This window comes from Tursiops truncatus, chromosome 19 (assembly GCF_011762595.2).
Source record: "Tursiops truncatus isolate mTurTru1 chromosome 19, mTurTru1.mat.Y, whole genome shotgun sequence".
In the NCBI taxonomy this organism is placed as follows: Eukaryota; Metazoa; Chordata; class Mammalia; order Artiodactyla; family Delphinidae; genus Tursiops; species Tursiops truncatus.
The window spans coordinates 6,417,501-6,438,561 of record NC_047052.1 but is presented as its reverse complement, the minus strand read 5'-3'; the positions used below and the strand labels follow the sequence as shown (position 1 = coordinate 6,438,561).

Sequence of the window (21,061 nt, the reverse complement as noted above, 5' to 3'; positions counted from 1 at the left end):
CATCTGAGGGGCACCAAGTGTTATCAACAACTGTGACTGGAACGCCATCCTTTGCTGGGGTGAAGAGGTATTGTTTGGGGGGGTGGGGGGGTGGGCAAAGGAAGAGGAAGCAAAGAGGAAGCAGACAGGAAGGGCCAAGCCCTTTCTTCCCCCTCTAGCTTTGCTGTCTACTTCTGGGCTCCATCGGCTGATGCTAGTAAGGAGGCAGCTGGCGAATGAGAAACGGGGTTCGCCTAGTGCCAGCCCAGCATCAGAAGCTGAGTATAGAAGAGTGTTTGAATCTGAGAAACAACAGGTTAATATTTGCAAGTCTGTCCCTTGGGCCATTCAGCATACACGTGCACATGAACACATGCACGCACACACACACTTCTGAACGTGATTAAACTTCCCAGAAGAAAAACTCCATTTCTACCTAACAAATTGCAAACATCCTTTGTACAAAAGATGTTCTCACTCGTTCTCCAAAATCCCAGCAGACATTGTATCCGTTTCTGGGAAACAGTTACACATTCATCTTATCTCCTGTCAGTTACACCTGGACTTTAGTCATAGACCCATCTGAATAGTCTATTATCTCAAGGCTAGGAGCAAAGTTAACCCTCTTTAAAAAAATGTACACAATAATAAGAGGACGGAGGAGAAAGAAGTTAGTACACACACACACCAAGGAAAAAAAGATGTGAAGCTGCTCCGTAATTTGTTCCTGTAATTGGTCGCAAGGCTGTAAGGGTCGCAAGTTAATAAACTTCATTCTTTCCCTACACACTCCATGTTTCCTCTTTCCTCAGCCAGCATCTCAACTGCTCAGGGTTGACACCTGCTAGGGTGACCCAAGACTTCATAACCTAAAGGGTTGAAATCGTTCCCACCTCTGAGGTTGTAGTTTTTCATTAAAATTTGTCATTGGACAGGGAAGTGCTAAGAAAGATGCCCTGGAGAATGCTCTGGGTTTGACATCCTTCTTCATCACCCATTGTGTAGGAACAAAACACATGTCCCTTTGTTCCCAAGATCACATGCACCAGCCAGGAGAGTAAACTTCTTTGCCCACTGATTTACTGGTAAAATGACCAGATTGTTTCAATTTCAGTCTTAATGGGACCACTGTTGTCCTCCCTGGTGGGAGCACACCTTCCTTGGGAACCCAGATCTCCAAACAATGGAGGTCAAAATTGAGGGACAGGAAGCAAAATGCCTAAGTGGGTTATTGGGTGTAACAGTGAGAGGAGCCACTCCCTCTGCCTCTGTTGATTCCAGACCATACATTCTGACCATGATGAGAGCAACAGCCCCATCTGAGAGGTCAGTGGTTCAAAACATAAATTACATTTTGTAAGATGGAGTGTTGCACCCCACCTAGGGCCATGACTGAATCTTCAGTAGACCATTCCACCATCCTATTACACCCACTGCTCCTGGGTGTTGGGGTATGTGCTAAGACCAGTGAATTCCAGAGGCACAAGCCCACTGCTCCACTTCTCCTATTGGGAAATGGGTTCAGCTATTGGAAGTAAGGCTGTGCAGAATATCATGAGGGATTCCACAAATCCACGATTGTGGTGCCAGCGAAGCACTGTGAAAAACTTCAAGCTTCTGCCCGAGGATGTAGGGAGCCAGGAGGTGCACTGTCCTCACCTTCACAATGAATTAGAGTCAGATTAACTTCAAAGTCACAACCTTTTCATAACTCAGAACTGAGGTCACAGAGCAATCTGAATCTAAGGAGATTCAGAGAGAGAGGAGAAATGCACCTCATTTAATTTCTGGGAACATAATTAGATGAAATAAGTATTTCTTAGATGTCCTAGGTACATATCTCCAGACGGAGAGACACATCTACACACTTAATTCCATGGGCTTCTGTATTTACTACTTGGAATAAGGTTCAGATTAGGATATGGTCTGCTTGGCGGTAAATTCTACTGGGCTGAACTATCAAAAATCGATAATTGTTTTTGACCCATGAAAGGCAATTTCTTTTTTTTTTTTTTTTTGCGGTACACGGGCCTCTCACTGTTGTGGCTTCTCCCGTTGCGGAGCACAGGCTCCGGATGCACAGGCTCAGCGGCCATGGCTCACGGGCCTAGCCACTCCGCGGCATGTGGGATCTTCCCGGACCGGGGCATGAACCCGTGTCCCCTGCATCGGCAGGCGGACTCTCAAGCACTGCGCCACCAGGGAAGCCCAAGGCAATTTCTTACGGTTCAACCTAATACATCACCATATTCTAAATTAATGGCTGTTTTTTAAAAGTTACTAATTGGACAAAAGCTCCAATACTGAATTAGACTAAAATTATTATTTGAAAGTATAAGAGAATGAAAAAGTACATGAAAACAGGTATTTATTACAGAACAATCTTTTTTCTTAATTAATTAAAGGCTTTAAACAAAAAAACATAATTCCACACACTGACATTGACTTGGTAGCATGGAAATATTTCAGCCTGGAGAGGCATGTTTGTTCTTGATGAATTTACATATAATAAATTCTCATGACATTTGATTCCGAAATATATGTATGAACTGACTTGACATGATTATAAACATAAGGGCAATTTAAACACTGGTATCAGTTTACATGAGTCAATTCAAGGTCAGTGACTGGAGAACTATATTAAAAAAATCTGAGATAAAAAATTTTTTAGGAAGCAACCACGTACCTATGTACAGTTGAAGATCAAGGGTTAAAAATCCACTCTTGATGAATACCATTAAGCAAAGGATGTATAACATCCAACACACATCTGTTCCAAAAACAGCATGTTTCCAAAATTATACATTTCTTTACAAATAAACATTACAGCATTAGTAACTATAGAGGAACCAACAGAATGAGTTCCAAAATGTGCTAAGTCTCACAAGGCATCCCTGAGCCATATCTTAAGCCATCAGTTTTAATCTTGGGGTTTTAAGAACATCTTCTTTGTTTTAATTGGTTTTATGTCTCCATTTTCATCTTCTTCATAATTGACACGGTCTCTTTTTTTGGCAAACTTTTTCCCAATTGTCCCCACCAAGGTCTCGTATCTGTTAAGATGATATACAGAACAAGTTTAGTTTCAAATAAAAAAGGTAGGAATCAAGACTTGTCAAGAATATCAAACCAAGTACGTAACAAAGAATAAGAAAAATCAAAACTTTGATTAAAAGAAACCATCTGATTTAAAATTTATGAACTTCTCTATGAACGATTAAATTCTTCACTGTTTTTGTTTTTCCATTATCCTAAATAAACTGAGATGTATATTTTAAAATATGTATTAGAAGCAGCACTAGAAATAAGCCCTCAATTTGCCAGCCTGTGACAGGTATAAATCCACCCCAGGCCGTGTTAGAAGATGACTAAGCCAAGATGACTTTCTGCTGGGGTACTCCCTTCAAAGGTACGGTAGACCAGTCACCATGCGGAAAGAGTGCACATGTGAGAGCCAGTGAATGCTGGGCTCAGATTATAAAGCTGGTCCAAGGTAACAGTTACCTTCTAGCCATTTCTTCATCTGACACATCGAGCTCCACTGTTTCCTCTTCAACTTCCTCTGCTTTGTTCTTAGCATTCATCTGAAGCATTAATTTCTGAAAAATACAACAATGGGGACTAGCAGGGCTGGAAAAAGCTTGTTAAAGGAACTGGTGTCAAATGTATTTGAAGGTAGAGACACAGAAGCCACAGAATCTACAGGACTAACCAAAATTTATAAGGGATTCTCTATAATACTTTATTCTACAATAAGCAGATAGAAGCCAGCTCTGAATTAAAATAATAATAAGACAAAGTTCCACTAGATTAGACTTACTGTTAATGAATTTAAATGTATTTTAGATCATAAATTTATTAGTTACTTGTATCTAAAGCAGGCACACTGCTGACACACTCTAGTGACTGGGGGAAAGAAGAAGTAAACTTTCAGATACCCTTTGAACTTCCCAACTTTGAGCCAAATGGGAGAAACACTACAGTCAAGAGTAATTTTAAATGTAGTTTTTGGTGGTGGTTGAGGAAGGGGAGCAGCAAACTGCTGGAAGAACTGGAAGGCTGGCTCTGGTATAATTGGGAGACCTTCCTCACCCCTGAACACGCGGGTGGATAACGCACTGATTTCCACATGATGTCCACGCGTCATGGGTCTCTCCTTCATTTCTTTTTCTCACGTTAACCTTTTCTTGATAGTTATCCTCTGACAGACTTAAAAAAAAAGTACACTACCTCTTATCACTAGAAACACATAGATATTAAAAAATGTGTTCTAAGTTCATCCTGCTTATAATAAAGTAAGTACTCTCAAGTTGGTATCATTCTTTTTATAGCCAGGTACATTGAACTTTTCTCACAATTTATGACAGCTCAGGCCTGCAAGCCAAACAGTTCAAAACCTTTCCCAGAGAGAATATATTCAGTGTTACAGAGTGCCAGTGATTAAAGTCATTTTCTAATAACTTCCCACGTCAAATTTGGAGGGCCAGATCAACTCCTTTTCCCACTGTATCAGACATACTTTGGAGTCCCTGCCTGCCCAATACCCTAGTCTCTGGGCATCATCCACTCATAATCTTTGCTATCTTTTTTTCCCTTTTACCCCATTGTCCTCTTTGTCTTCCTAATCTAAAGCTTAAGCAGGCCAAAACAAGGAAATATATTAAAAACAAACACTTTGTGTTGATTCTGTGTAAAGTAAATTTAACACCTTAATTATCATATCCCCTCAAAAAAGGAAGAGAAAGAAAACCAACCTACAATCTTTAAATAAACTCTGGCATTTAGTTTGGCTAACTGTGGCTCCTATAAGCATCCTGAGAGAACTGGTTTTCAACCGGGTATGATTTTGCTTGCCAAGGGACCTCTGGCAATATCTGGACACATTTTTGGGGGTCACAACTGGGGTGTATATATGTATCTAGTGGGTAGAGGGTAGAAGCTAGGGATGCTGCTCAACATCCTACAGTGCATGGAAAGCCCCCACCATAAAGAATAATCTGGCCTCAATTGTCAAAAGTGCCAGGGCTAAGAAACCGTGGCTTCAAGTGATAGTTACAAAACTAAAGCTTTATACCACAAACCTCCATTTGGTCAGTCAAGTACCTGACAGATGGCTTTCAATATATAAGCCAGAGTTCTAATAGTTATTTGTTAAGCGAAGGTCTGTGCTTCTCTACAACCCCGAGGCAGGAAAATTAAAATGAACGTCTCAGTTACAAGCTGAATATTTCGTTTTCAGACAAACTTTCCAAAGATTCATTTAAAAATCAATTTACAAGCTTGGATTAAAACCTGTCCATTAAAAAGTCAAATTACTCAAATTTTAAGTAACATTTTTTCCACTAGAAAAGATACATTTATAGATGCCAGAAAATAATTTTTTGTAATAGCATCATATGAATAAAATCCTGACATTCCTGCAAAAGAACTGAGGTAAAATTCTAACACTTAACAGTGGCACTGTCCGGGACTGTATACTGCTATATTAAATTATCTACCCAATTCTATCATAAACCTAGACTGCAATGCCTATAATTTCTTTAAATAGCTATGGCAATAGTTCAAGATTTGTTATTTTCTATATAATGAGGAGAAATGGTATCTGGTTGGGAAAAACCTAAACCCAATTATAAGCAGAAAGAATTCAATTGGAAAAATCTTAAATGTGAAGCAATTATATTTAATACCTCAACCTCAGGATTAAATCCTCTGAATGACATTCTTCCGTAGAGAAGATCTTCACATAACGAGAAACTCTGCTCTTCTATTATGAAACTCCTAGACGAGAAAATAAACCTGTATTAATACCATGACTACTTATAACAAAGCACAGCAAATAAAACTCAAGATCTCAAATGAAAAATACATCTTATGGTTCTCAGCGGAATCAAGAAAAAATACAGTAATATTTCTGACCTAGGATTAGAAATAAAAACTGATTAATTTGGTCAACAAAAGCATTAGGAGGCAAGAGTGGCAGGGCACCTGAATTTTCCAAAAGTGAAGCAAAGGTTCGTTGACGTTTATACCCTCCACCAAGTTTTTATTAAATCTGCAGAAATTAGTGTCCTAGGTAGCTTTAAAGGAGTGTTTTAATTGGAGTTCTTAGCTGTAAATAACCACTGGCCCTGGATGGCTTAAGTAGAGAAGTAATTTATTATAAGGATACTGGTATCTCACAGAATCAATGGGAGAGCTGGATGAGCAGAACTGGAAAATGGGCAGAAACAGGGCAGCTAGGTGGCTGACTCCAAAACAAAATCATGCTACAAAACCACCCTGGTAAAAATGACACTGCTGCTGAGAGGGCATCCAGGAGGCACTGTTGCCCTGGAAATGTGATGCAAGTGTGAATGTTTCAGTCTCCAAAAGGGATTCTCCCGTGAGTCACCAGTTTATGACCCCAATTCCAGGTAAGCATATCCGACTACAGCCCAGCAATCAACCATAAAGCAAGCCAGGAAAGCAAATACTTGGCCTTTATGGCAGATTGTTCCTTGTCAAGCAATCCTGCCCTGCTTCTTGTCAAGATGCGCTCATTCATTCAGTCACTCAGCAAACCCTTGTTAAACCAAACTGTGTGCCAGGCACTGTTCTAGAGCTGGGGAGACAGCCATTACTGAGAGGCTCTGCTCTCATGGAGGTTACATTCTAGAGGGGGGCCAGATAATAAATAACAGACTTATACAATGGATAAACATGAAGAAGGTTATTCCACTCCTGGCCACAAGGGAGCAACTGGTACCAAACCAGCCCACCGACTGTAACCAAAAAATTTAGGCACATGTTCTCTTGAATTTTTTGTTCAGCCTCTTCCATAATCTAGGGATTCCCTTTCAACCGATCTTGTTTCTTGTGAAGTACAGGTGATAAAACATCACGAATGTCCCCAGTAAATCATCTCCCTCAGGAAAGAACCATACATATGCATTTAAGCATTCACTTAAGTCAAGAGGTGGACCCAAAGGCCAGGAAAGGATCCATAGTAGGGCCACTGGCCCCTCAGAGGGCTTTCCCATGGGTTTCTATTGGCCCAATAACTGTAACATTAATATAGAAAGGAGCATAAGTAGTTTGTTATCTACAGGATAGTTTCAATGATGAGCGACACTAATTCAGTTAGCAAATAAGGGAAATATTCATCTATTTTTGCAGATGAGAAACTACTGCTCAGAAAAAAATAAACAAACTTGCCTCAGGCCACAAATAATATGCACGGCAAAACAGGGCAAAAACTCACTGCTGAGAAAGAATTCTCTATGGGACTCTCTCATTTTAGCACACCTTGTGAGTGAGGCACTACATGCCCTTTTGTTCCGAAATATCTTTTTAAGGATATATGCACAGTGAACAGCTTTGAAAGGCAGAGCTTTGCCTTCATTCTTCCTCTGGAGCAAAGCGCAGACTTGCTTAATGCCCAGTATAATAAAGATAATGCCTCCATTGGAGCCAAGGGCAAGTCTGTTTGCAGTCTAGTATCAAAGACCCAGGTTTCCTAAGCTCAGGACTTTGCAGTGATGCAAACCTACTGTGGGTGCCACATCATTCTCCCTGGCATTAGGGGAAATGATGCCAATGTGATGCTCATGCTGCTTGCTGTGCTGTGAGTAATAAAGTCCTCTGTCTCTGACTCAGGAATCTCGTACCTTCCACCAGTATCCATGAAACTGTGGCAGGCTAACTTGTCAGTTTGCTAAGTAGGGTCAATCTCAGAGCTCACAGTTCTTAAAGTTCACCAGGCCACAATGCACAAGCACGAGAAGCACAGGAGGCAAAAATACTTTTTAAACAACATCCTATGGCAAAGGAGTAATTAAAATGGCTATACTCACATCCTCTATACCACGGCACATCCTTTCAAGAAAAACCATATAGCCACAACACAGCAAAACTTGGATCTGGTAAATTCTATTCCTAGTATTCCTAAGTATTTTATGTCAGGTTCCCTGGAAACAGACTCTGAGACAGAGTTATGTGCAGAAGTTTTATTGGTGAGTGCTGTGTGGCAGATGCCCCTCTATGGAAACGAAGACTGCAAGACTGGGCTGAGGGAAAAGCTAACTTGCAACGTGGCTATGCCAAGACCTCAGCCCCTACAAGAAACTCTAGGAAGCCCTGCAGTTGTTCCAAGCTGACACAAAGAAGCCAGACCCTCATTCCCCTACATAGCCTGGTCACTGGCCAGGGGTGTCCTATAAGGGGAGGTATGAACACTGAACAGTCCTAACAGTCACTGAGTTATAGCCCAGTGCAGCTGAATGGCAACCTCTAGACTCCCAGAGCACAATGGAATCTCCAGTTTCACAGATAGTAGTAACCCTCTGCAATAATTCAGATGACAATACCAAGTAAAGATTCACAGACACAAATGAGCAAAAAGAGTGGGTGAATTTCATAATATTCAAGTATAAGGAAACACATATACCGCTAACATTTCTTGTGTTTTATGCCGGGCACTGTGGTCACTGCTTCACATACATTATCTCATTTACTTCTCATAATGTAAGTGACAGATACTATTATCACACCCAATATACAAATGACAAGACAGGTTCAATAACCTGCCCAAGATCCCAAGTAAGCAAGTAGCAGAGATGGGCATCAAACCCAGGTCTGCCTGTCTCCAGAGCCCATGCACTTAATTAACCAATCCATTCCACTGTCTCCCTATTTGGGGTGTTAAAACACACACATCCCAGGGACATACCATCCATTTACCCCTCCAGATCTATTCCCCACTCTCCCCGCCCCCCATCAATGCCTTGGGAGGCTGATCTGAATGTAATACATGGAAGGGCTCCTTTGCTGTCTGGAACGGCTGGCTCCCTTCCTAGGGGATTACTTGGGCTGGCCGTGCCCTCAAATAAAGGTAGCAGCTCTTGTAAGATGCTCTCTCCACACAGTCTGTCTTGAGATTCAGTAACCATTCCCTCCTCTTGATCCTCCAGGCCTGGAGTGGAAATTATTTCTACTATACAAGCCACCAAGGTGATGCACTGTCCACAGTGGCTTCCCTACACCTGCTCACACTTTGGTGGTCTCTGTTATACACTCCTCAAACTACCCAATTTGACAGTGTCATCTCTTCCTGCCAACATCCTAAACTGATAATTCGTTCCTATACATAAATAGGACACTGAATGATGGAAAAAGGTTATTATTTACTGCTATGGTCTGAATGTTTGTCCCCCCCCACCCCCAAATTCATATGTTAAAATCCTAACCCTCAAAGATGATGGTACTAGGAGGTGAGGCCTTTGGAAAGTACATAAGTCATGAGCGTGGGGTTTCATGAAGGGTTTAGGGCCTTAGGAAAGAGACCCCACAGAGATCCCTAGCTACTTCCACCAGGTGAGGACACAGCAAGAAGGCGCTGGCTATGAACCAGGAAGAGGGCCATCATCAAAACATGACCATGCTGGTATCCTGATCTTAAAATTCCAGCCTCCAGAACTGTGAGAAATAAATTTCTGTTGTTCATGAGCTTCCCAGCCTGTGGTATTTTGTTATAGTACCTGAACAGACTGAGACACCTACCTCCCTAGGAAAGGAATCTAGAGGTCATTTTTCTGGGACTAACATGCTGTGTTGGGGGAAAAAAAACAATACTGAAAACAGGATACAAACTGTCTTGCTTTTCAATAAAAGCCAAGTAACAAAACATGTGGCAAAACTTCGAGCAAGTTTAGCCAAGGCATAAAATTAAATCATAGCTCCTTACCAGTAACGGTCCCTTCCTACCAGCCCCTGCTCCCAAATCCATACCATCTTCAGCATCATCTTCGCCTTCCTCACTAACATCTTGCTTCCTCTGAGAAGCAAGAGAAAAGCAAGCTGAGAAGCAAGCAGAGAAAACAAAGTACCTTCCTTCCATCCCTCCCGGTGGGATGTACTTTCTATCTTTAGAGAAGCATGTCTAACCTTCCAGAAAAGATTCAGAAAAAGCCCACCAAATGAACCATGGAAAACAATGTGTTAAAAAGAAAATAAATTACAAGGTATGGAAAGGAAAGACATAAATGGGCCTGGAGACAATAAGCAGCATCTTCAGTCATTTGACAAAATTTGAATAAAACTGCCACACCACAGATGTTACCAAGGTAAGAAAAGCATCAAGGAGAAATGATAAGTAGCTTCCAGAAGAATTTAGAAAAATTAATTGACGATGTGAATCCTTCACTCCTTCATTCAAAATTTATCATGCATCAACCAAGCTTAGAGGTGGAAGAGAAATGATCTAGTGTGTTATCAAGCTTCAGTAACGACTAGCTGGTGACCTTGGTCTAGTTACCCTCCCTTAAGCTTCAGTTTCATCAACTATAAAATGGATGGAATGATAGTAGCCAGCTCTCAAGTTTGCTATGAGGATTAAATAATTAAGAGATGTAAAGTGCTTAACCAAGTTCCTAGAACACACTATAGACTCAATTAATCTTAGCTAAGATGACTGGTATTAATAGCAAAAATTAAAAAAAAGAAAATAAACAAAACATTCTTGACCTGCCTTTACAAAGCTCAGCCTAATGGAGAACTCTGTTACTGAAACAAAACTGGAGAGGCTTGAAGAACACATCTAATCTTCAGAACTTAATATGATACAGAGCACATTACTGATTCTCATAAAAGGTCTCCAGTTATTACCAGAGATATACAGGCTGGATTCCTTTATTCAATGTAAAAAAAAAGAACGGTGTTATAAATGATGGCCGAGGACCAATAAAAATGTATAAATCAAACCAGAACTCTTACAGACTTAATAATTTTAAAAAATTTGCAAGTCTAGTTCAAGAAACTGAATAGATACTATTTCATGGGTTTTATGTCATGCAATGATCAGTCACATTTACAGGGATTTCCCTTTGAATGCCCAAAGTGTCATAAAAAACCTACTCTTTCTCTTTAAGCTCGGGCAAATCCAAGTACCAGTGCTCTTCACTAATGATTTTCTTTTCTTCCTCTTCTAGTTGTTTCTTGGTTTCTGAGTCCAGTCCCCTTTGCATGAACTGTCAAAACGAAACAAAATCAGTGTCAGCAACTATTTTTCCCAGCTTACAGTTGAGGAAAACTCAACCTGCCCTCCCTCATTTCTCTGGAAATCCTGTCTCATGGGTGGGGGTGGGGTGACCAAGCAGCTTAGCCCTGCCCTTGACTACACCACTTCAGGAGGGAGCCTGCTAGAGCACATAAAAAGCAACATGTGTACTTCCTTTAGAAGACTTTAAAAGAGCTTTGCCACATTTTAGTTTTTCTAATTTAATAAAACAGGCAAAACCCCCAACTGTATTCAATAAGTATCATGTTAAATATTTCAGTTTTACATAATAGCCAGTGAGCAAGGGCTAAGACAAAAAGACTGATCCACAGAGCAGGACAGGCAGGTTGAGACAGAAAGTGAGGGGGGCACAAAGGAGAGGATGCTCAGTACTATCCTAACATCTCTCTGACCTGGGAAGCCCATCGGCCTTTGCACCTGCTGACCTGGATTTGTAATGCCCTTCTCAAGTTCTTCCACCTGGCCAACTGACATAGGTAAGGCTACTCTGACATAGGTAAGGCTACTCCATCTCTGTAAAATCGTCCCTGACAGCTGCAGGCGAAATCAGCATCTCTCTCCTAGAAGCTTCCCATGGCAGCTTCAACTAGTCTCAGGACATTTTAATTTCTTGAGTATCTGTTTTTTCTGAAGACCTTCAGGGCAGGGACTGTGTTTGGATCATCTCCATCAGTACCAGCATGACGAATGATGCATTGTAAGGGCTCTGTGAACACAGATGGCCGCAAAGCTGTATCTGTAACCCCACTGCTCTTCACTTACATCTATCTTCTGAAACGCTCATCAACTGTACGGCTGCACTTTATTCTAAAATCTGCAGAAGCTCAACTCAAAACAGGCCAGTCCTGCTGTTAGTCTCTTCCTAGCACAAACAATAACTATATTTCCTCAGGAGACAGACGAACAAACCAAGAAGTTAACTGCAGCAAAATGATGAAGTATCAATATGGGAAAAAATAAATTCAGAAAACATCCAGGAGCACCCCAGAAGTTAGGTCTAGGGTTCCACTGGGTTCCATTAATCCCCATTTATTTCCCTTATCCAGGCTCCATATTACTTTCCCCTCTACTCCAGCTCTTCCAAAAACACAAGCATTTTTAGGCATAAGGGCTTTACCAATGGCTACAAAATGAAATGACAAGACTTGAAAAATGTTCACAAATACAGTGATAACATCAAGTTCTGATGATGATGTAGAGAAACTGATCACTCCTACACTGCTGGTGGGAAAGTAAAATGGTATAACCTCTGTGGAAAATAGCTTGACAATTTCTTACACAAGTAAACATCCACTTACCATAGAACCCAGCAACTGTCCTCTTGGGCATTTATCCCAGGGAATGAAAACTTACATTCACTCAAAAAGTTATACAAGAATATTCACAGCACTCTATATGCAACAGCCCCAAACTGGAAACAACCAAAATACTCTTCAAGAGGTGAATGGTTAAGTATATGGTACATCCATAGCACAGAATATTACTCAGCAATAAAAAGGAACTACTGATTGACTCAATAACCTAGAAGGATCTCAAGAGAATTACGCTGAGTGAAAAATGTCAATCTCAAAAGGTTACACATTGTAATGATTACATTTATACAACATCTTTGAAGTCACACAGTTATAGGAATGGGGAACAGATCTGTGGTTGTCAGAGGTTAGGCATGATAGAAGGGAGTGGGCGTGGCTACAAAGGGGTCGCTCAAGGGAACTTGGTGGTGACGGAACAATTCTGTATCCTGAATGTGGTAATGGTTACATGAATCTACACACGATAAACACGCTCACATACACCTGCCCCCACACATGAAGGAGTGCATGTAAAACAGTGAAATCTGAGCAGGCTCTGTGGATTGTACCACTGTCCATTTCCTGGCTTTGCACTGTACTCTAGCAATATAAGACAGGGAGGTGAAGTGTGCACAGCATCTCTCTACATTTTTTGCAACTTCTTGTGAATCTATCATTATTTTAAATAAACATAAAAGAAATGTTTGCAATCTATCTAAAGTGTTTTGTAGTCCTCATCCTATCACCTCTGTGTCTATAGCCTCACCATAGAAAAGAAGAATTGGCAATTTCTGTAATGCATACCCTGTACTTCCCACTCCTCTGCCTCTGCTACTCAACATCATGCTTCAATTTTCTGCCTGGCAAAATATTTCTCTGGGAAGGCCCAGAGCATGTGTCCTTTGGGCCTTCCCTGACTTTTCTGGCCAAGCTCTTCTCAGGTCTGTTCCCATAAAAGAATACCTTTCCCTACTTCTAAGACAGCCTTATGAACACTGGCTCATTATGCTTTTTCTGTGCCTCCCAAAAGACTAAAATTATGAATAGTAGACCATGTCTTTTGTTCATCTTGTATTACTGGTACTCAGGCAGTACTTGGTACCTGAGAGGAACTCAATAAATTTTCTCTGAACGTGAGTCTAGACTTGTCTTATTTTTCCAGACTCCCTTTCTTGGATGGCTCTCTTTAAACCTAGATGCTTCATTTCATCACTTATACTCTTGGTGGTGAAACTCATCAGTCCTGCCCAACTGCCCTTTTACCTCCTAATTTTAGTCAGGTAGATATTATTTATGGTATACAAAATACACACACACACACACATACACATTCTGTACACATGGAAAGGACAGATCATCCTGTGAATATGAATCAAGAAACTGCCCAATTCTCCTGACTCTACAGCATCTAAGAACATACTCTAAAGATAGTGATTTAACTTTACTCACAACTGACGGCCTACGGCAGGTCTCACAAACTAGTACAGTCCTTAGGCTGGATGTATATTGTTGTAAATAAAGCTTTACTAGAACAAGGTCATATTCATTTGCCTCTGAGCCACAATGGAAGAGCTGAGTAGTTGTAACAGTGGCCGTTTGGCCCACAAGACTAAAGTCTCTTTACAGAAAAAATTCACTAATTTCTGTCTTAAGAGTCCAAAAGAGCTAAAATCACAAGTAAGTACCCTCTCTACAACCGTTCCATCATACTGACAGCCCTTCCACCTACCCCCTTTACTTTCTACTTCTGCTCAGGATCACCCTCCAGCCCCCAATAGCTGACCAAGACAGAGGAATTCGAGTACGCTAGAAAACAAATGAGTCAACATTAAATCCTCAACTCTCTCATTCTTACTCTACAATTAGCTCTGGCTGAACAGCTATGCTAGATAAGGAAACCGAAAGCAGCGGCTCCATTGCTTCTCAAAGGATACCCCACTCTATCTGTATACACCGTGTCTGCTGGTATCCTGCCAGTAAGTTCTTTCTCATCAATGACTGAAGTTGCTAACCCACAGAGAGAACCTGTGTAATTTTTTTCTCTCTCTTTTGCTTCCAATGTCCAGTTGTGTCTTCCCCAATCACTCAAGTAGGGGTGGATAATTTTTTTAAGTTAACTTCTTCCTTCCTAATTGAAGAGTCAGATAGTTGTTCTGAGCCCTAATTACCCAGCACATCTTCACTTGACTTATTCCAAGAGCTAAAACAACTGCTAAAATCTTGTCAATGTCTGCTTTGCCAGTCCACTTCTCTGAAACTTACATGATGTTACAAACCATAAGCAAAAATAAAAACTCTGTTCAGTAATGATTCAAATGTTGCTAATATGCTTGAAAGAAGTACTTTAGAAATGATAAATTATGCTATGATTTACCCTGCACCCTCACTCTCCCTATTCATCCCTAGTTACACCCTAGCGCATCTCCATTCATGTCTTGCACACGCAACATTTACTCTCCAGTCTTTCAAAACATTACTCATGCCTTGCTTCCCTTCACTGGAAATTCCATTATTCTGTAAACATGACAGCTAACAGTCTGCATCTATGAGTGGTGTTCAGCAACAAGCAGTACAGATAGTAATTAAGAGCAGGGGCTTTGAAGCCAGACTGCCTGAGTTTAAGTCCTGCCAATACTCTTTATTGCTGTGTAACTTTGGGCAAGTTACCTACTTCTTGTTTCAGGTGCCTCAGCTGTAAGAGAGGGATAATAATCGTGCCCACCGCAAAGGGTTATTACGTGGATTTCACACGTTATAATATGCAAAGCACTGAATGTCTACCACATAGTATGTTTGCCACTACTATTAAGTTTTAAGGCTTGGGTGTTTCTCTTGTTTTAATTCCTGTATTCATTTCATACACCCTTGTCTTCCCCCACACAACCCTGAAACTATTTGGTTAAACTGATTCAATTTCAAATCTGAAAATCACTTTTCTTTCAAGTTGGGTGACATAATTCACTTTCACCTCAACTGTTAAAATTCTCTCCATTCCCACCATCACCTGAAACCCCTCACCCAGATCATTAGTTCTAGCTGGTCGTTATGACTGCAGTTTGGTCCCTTGTCGGGTCTTTCTTTCACCAATGTATTCTCCACTGGACAGTTAAAGTAACGATGAAAAGTAAAAAGCACAGCTCATGATACTTTCCCCGGTGCGCAACTGCTTCCCAATGCTCACAAGACAAAGAAAAAAATCCTTAACCTGGCCTAAAATTTCTTGCATCTTGTGATTACTGTCTCCTTTTCCGGGCCCATTTCTTGCTACTTGCCTTCCAGACATACTGAATGACCTCTAGTTCTTGGAAATAACGGCTTTTTGGGGTTTTGCCTCTCAGACTTCTGAACTCGCTTTCCCCACAGTCTCTGCCGCTAGGTACCCAACCCTCCCACCTACCCTTCACTCTCTACTAGACGCCATTTCCCTCAGAAGCCCAAGTAAGTTCCAGGGGCTTCCGGCGACTCTAGCATCACTGCACTTAGTACACTGCATCCTAAACTGCCTGCTTAGGCGTCTCTCCTATCCGGCCGCGGGCTTTAAAAGAGAATCCAACGGATTTATAATCCGGTTCCCAGTGCCTAACTCAGAGCAGGCGCTAAGTGAATGGACGACCGCGAGAGCTGGAGGTCCTCCGGGGCCTCTCGAATGCCCCCATACGCCCGCCGCCTCGGCTCTAGCCAGGTCTGGAAGACCGGGTACTCCCGCCGCCCGACCCGCATCCCTCGCGTCCCCGCACCTTCATGCGCAGCAGGTTCTTGGACAACTTAGTTTTGCGTTCGGCCGCCATACCGAGCACCGCTGCGGCCCCGGGCCGCCACTAGGTCCGCCGCGCATGCGCGATGCTGCGTGCGCGTCAGCGCCTGCTTACGTACATCGCGTCGTGCCGCCCCGTGGCTCCGCCCCCGTTTTTCGCGCTTCAGCTTGGCGCGCGCTTTTCGCACGTCGCCTCAGGGAGCGCTCGCCTAGTGAAGAAGCTCAGGGGAGAGGCGCGGCCGCCAAAGCAGGAGTGACAGCGACTTGACGCCGGGAGGGAGACCCCAAAGAGGCCGCAGCCACAGAAGGCCGGAGTCCTGGCCGCTGTCGGCCTTCCCCGAGGGCTTCGACCGGGCCCCTCAGGCCAAGCACCGGCTGAGCGCCGCCCGCCTCACGGACCCAGTCCTGCCTCGCCGACCCAGTCACCCTGGTGAGACCTTTGAGATAGTTGCCACAGCAGCCGTCGCCCCCCCGCCCCCCGACCGTTTCTTTCACGTGTTTCTAACGTGGCTGGCGGGCTTTCTATGTTCTGCATCACTGTACGTGTCATAAGTTCATTTTATATCCTCGATAACCCTATGGGGCGGTCATTATCCCCTTGTTACAGTTGAGTAAACTGAGGTACAGGCAGGTTCCAGAACTAGCCCAAAGCCAGAGGGAGGGAGGTGGGGGATGAACCCAGGCGGCCTGGCCGCAGAATGGCCCTTACAAACAGTGTTAAATCCACCTGTTAACTGGTGTGTGCGTCTCTGAACCTGAATGATCTGTCAACGAGGAAGAATAGGAAGAGGTAGATGTCAAAGACATATGAGCATGAGAACATGACCTTGTTTTAATCCGAGGAATTAAAAGAACGTTGCCAAGTTGATACTTTTAATGCTCCGTGTATCACCTAAAGACAGTTCTCACGCCGTTCACAGCTGCCACACTTTGGAAAACACCCAGCCTAGTAGCTTTTCCGCTGATAGCGTGCACTGTATGCCGAATTCTTATGCTGGGTGTCCCACGTGTATTATTTTATTTAATCCTTATAAGAACTCTGAAGAAGGTATTCGTTTGGGAACCTGAGGCCCAGAGAGGTTAAGGGACTTACCAGAGTTTACACAGCTAGTAAGTGTTAGAGCTGAGGTTGACCAGAGAGCTGACACATGAATAAAACATGGCCATGCCCTGGCAGGTTTTCTTAGAAAGTCATGATAATGTGGTAAGTGGTTATAGAAACTTACTCATTCACATGTGCGTGTGAAACACTGGGCTAATCTCTGAGCTACACTAGTGCGTAAAAACACATGACCTCCCTTTCCTGGAGCTGACATTCTGCTGAGTGCCATGGCAGAAAGAAAATGATGATGTGATAGAGTGACTTGTAGGGTTACATTAGTTAAGGTGATCTGGGATGGCTCTTGTCAGATGATATTGCCAAGGCTTGAAAGCTGAGAAAAACCTGTTGGATGAAGGGTTGGAGGTAGAGTGTACCAAGAAGAGGGAATAGCGACTGTAAAGGTCCCGAAATGAGAACGAGATGAGTTGTCATAGAGTTTACCGAGTGGGAACAATAGAGGTGATCCCATGTTATGGGTTGAATTGTGTCCCTCCAAAATTCATCAGAATTTTGTTTCAGAATGTGGCTGTATTTGGAAACAGGACCTGTAAAGAGGTGATTAAGTTAAAGTGAGGCCACTGCCCTTAGAGTGGGTCCCAATGTAATCTGACTGGTGTCCTTATAAGAAGAAATTTGAACACACAGGGAGATACCAGGAATGCACATGTACAGGGGGAAAGACACAGTGAGAAGGTGGCCATTTGAAAGCCAAGGAGAGAGGCCTCAGAAGAAACCAAACCTGCCTATGCCTTCATCTTGAACTTCCAGCCTCCAGAACAGTGAGAAAATAAAGTTTTCTGGTTTAAGCCACCTGGTCATAACTGTTTTGTTATGGGAGCCCTAGCAAACTAATATGACACAAAATTAGGTATTGATTACAGTTATAATAAGAGCCCTACATGAAAAGTATGGGGCTCATGAGAGGGTATAGCAAGGGCACCTAAACCATTCTGGCCTGGAAAAGGGAAGGACTCTTAAAAGTGGGACATTTAAGTTGAGATCTGAAAGGAGAGGAGTTAGCCTGGGGAAAGGCCTTCCAATCATTTAGTTTTGTGCCTCCGTAACTCCCATATATCCACAGAAAACTTTTCATCTTGCAAAACTGAAACTCTACCCATTGAACGATAACTCCTCATGCCCTCCTCCCCTGGTAACCACTATACCCCTTCCTGCCTCTGTGAATTTGACTTCTGTTCAGGATTTTGAAAGAGGTTCTGTGGGAGCAAAGATGAAGAAGGGATCCATTCTGTAGTCTGCATCTGGGAAACAGAGCTGACGATGAATATGATCTTGAAGGATAGGCACATGTCTTATCAGCTTAAGAGGAAAACAATTCTTGACAGAAGTAAGAGCATATGTACACCAGCTAAGGATGCTAGAAGCTCCAGACCTTCCCTCTGGACCTCTGTTGTTACCAGTCTACTTTCACACTGGATTCTGATTCCTTTTCCTGAAACATTGGCCTCATCATGGCCACTGACCTACTTCACAATTTACAATGACTATTATTGTCTGAGGGATGAAGGTCAAATTCTTCAAACTTTAAAATTCTACATTTTTATTTGACATAGAAAATACTTATAATTAAAGCTAGTCCCCAAAGTCTCTTTCTACCCATCAAAATGTAATAAATGAGAAGTGATTTAAAAGTAATAATGTAATCTTAACTTTGAATTAAACTCCCAGACAGGGAAGATAACTCCTTGATCTCTCTATGCTGTTGAATTGTAGAATACAGAGGATTGGTTTCACACTCAATAATGTGTTAACCTGTTTTAGTTACACAGCCAAGGAAACATCATTTTGGGGGAAGAGATATTTTCATAGGTCTTCACACAATTCTGAATCCTTTCATAATGGAATTTGTTGGAAGTGTGAGAACCTCCAATTCCTTCCAGTTACTAGATCCAACAAGAACACATCCCCTGAGTGTCTTTACTCTTGGAGCTGATCATGTCTAAGGCTGTGCAGCCCAGTACAGTAAGCCTAGTCATATGTTGCTACTGAGCACTTGAAAGGTGGCTAATGTGACTGAGTAACAGAATATTTAAATTTAGTTAAATTTAAAAACTATAGCAGTGTAAAATATTTTCCTGTTATACACATTTCATTGTTTTGAAAGGACTGCATTTCACTTCAGCCTTTGCAAATTTATTGTTTGCATTGAGATGGGCTGTAAGTGTAAAATATATACCACATTTCAAAGACTTGAAAAAAGTAAAATATTTATAGTTTTCATATTGACTACATGTTGAAATATTGAGTTTGGATGTATTGGTCTAAATAAAACCTAGCATTACAATTAATTTCATGTTTCTTTTTTTAATGAGCCTGCTAGAAAATTTAAAATTATATATATATCTTGCATTTCTTTTTCTTCTTTCTCTTCCCTCCCTCCCTTCCCCCTCCCTTTCCCCTTTCTTCTTTCTTTTTCTCTTTTCCTGTTAGCTTTTGTTCTTTTGTTTTTTGCAAGTACCAGAAATTGACAATGGCTTATTGAATAAAATGGTGATTTATTAGAAGGACATTTCTACTAGTTCATAATAAGATTTGAGAACAAGGACAAGTTAAAAGCACAGAAACCAGGGCAGCCCAGGTATCTAGGAAGCAGGAACTAAGTGCCACTGTAGGAATGATGAGCATCAGGTGATTGCTCTTAGGACACTCAATTTTTCAAAGTCAAGGAGAGAATCTCATTGAGTCTTAGCTAAAAGAGGTCAAGACCTGATTTATAGTCCCTTTAGGACTATACAGAATGGGGGAGGGTAATTCTTCTTTTTTTTTTTTTTTTTTGTGGTGCGTGGGCCTCTCACTGTTGTGGCTTCTCCCATTGCGGAGCGCAGGCTCTGGACGCGCGGGCTCAGCGGCCATGGCTCACGGGCCCAGCCGCTCCGCGGCATGTGGGATCTTCCCAGACCAGGGCACGAACCCGTGTCCCCTGCATCAGCAGGCGGACTCTCAACCACTGCGCCACCAGGGAAGCCCGAGGGTAATTCTTTAAAGAGAAATTGGGTGCTATAGCCAAAGAAGAGATAATCATTTTACAAGCCAAAAAAGCAAAGCCAAGGTTAAGTATCTATTTAAGGCAGAAAGGAGGAGAGTTCTGTTGACACAGCCATGGAGGACAAATAAGGAGCATCTGTTGGGAAACTGACATACAATATCAAATCTCCCTTTCTCACAAAATGTGTTCCCTCTTACTACTAAATCTTACTACTTTATGACTAACAGTCATAGACTCCTATTTTTTCTGCCTTCTGCCTTTTTCATTCTTTAACAAATATTTTTAAGCATTTCTTATGTTCCTGGCCCTTTGGTAGGTGGTGGGGAAAATACCCCATCCCTGATGGTATGCCACAGACAAGGATATAGGTCTTAAATACTGTCAGGGATAAGTCTTATGGCAGGAAACCTAATCTGGATTTGAGGAGCTTGGAGAGCCTTCCTTGGGGAAGTGACACCTAAGCTGAGACCTCAAGATGAATTAAGTATATACCAGACAAAAAAGGGAAAGGGGCAGGAGTAATGAAGGAGAATTTAATTCAGATGGAAGGGTGTTTGAACGATGGCTATTGTGTAAGTGACAAGTCTGGAGAGGCAACCTGGGGCCAGATCTTAAAGGCCATATGTTAAGTCAGTAGGATTTTGAAAGTTCCTGTGAAGCTATTGAACTGTTTTACCAGGAGAATGGAATCATTTAAAAACTGTACAATATGGGGACTTCCCTGGTGGTGCAGTAGTTAAGAATCAGCCTGCCAATGCAGAAGATATGGGTTCGAGCCCTGGTTTAGGAAGATCCCACATACCGCGGAGCAACTAAGCCCGTGCGCCACAACTACTGGGGCTGCGCTCTAGAGCCCGTGAGCCACAACTACTGAGCC

The 21,061-nt window shown here is 42.1% G+C and overlaps 1 protein-coding gene across 1 annotated transcript; it reads right to left on the bottom strand.

The window, feature by feature from the left end:
* Window positions 1–2,330: 2,330 nt before the first annotated feature.
* Window positions 2,331–16,188, bottom strand: MPHOSPH6 (M-phase phosphoprotein 6). The gene is made up of 5 exons (XM_004328135.4): window positions 16,062–16,188; window positions 10,870–10,982; window positions 5,667–5,757; window positions 3,484–3,578; window positions 2,331–3,032 (listed from the first exon to the last, which is right to left on the bottom strand). Exons 1-5 carry the CDS (start codon window positions 16,110–16,112, stop codon window positions 2,900–2,902), a joined length of 483 nt encoding a protein of 160 aa, XP_004328183.1. The 5' UTR covers window positions 16,113–16,188; the 3' UTR covers window positions 2,331–2,899.
* Between the last annotated feature and the right edge of the window lie 4,873 nt (window positions 16,189–21,061).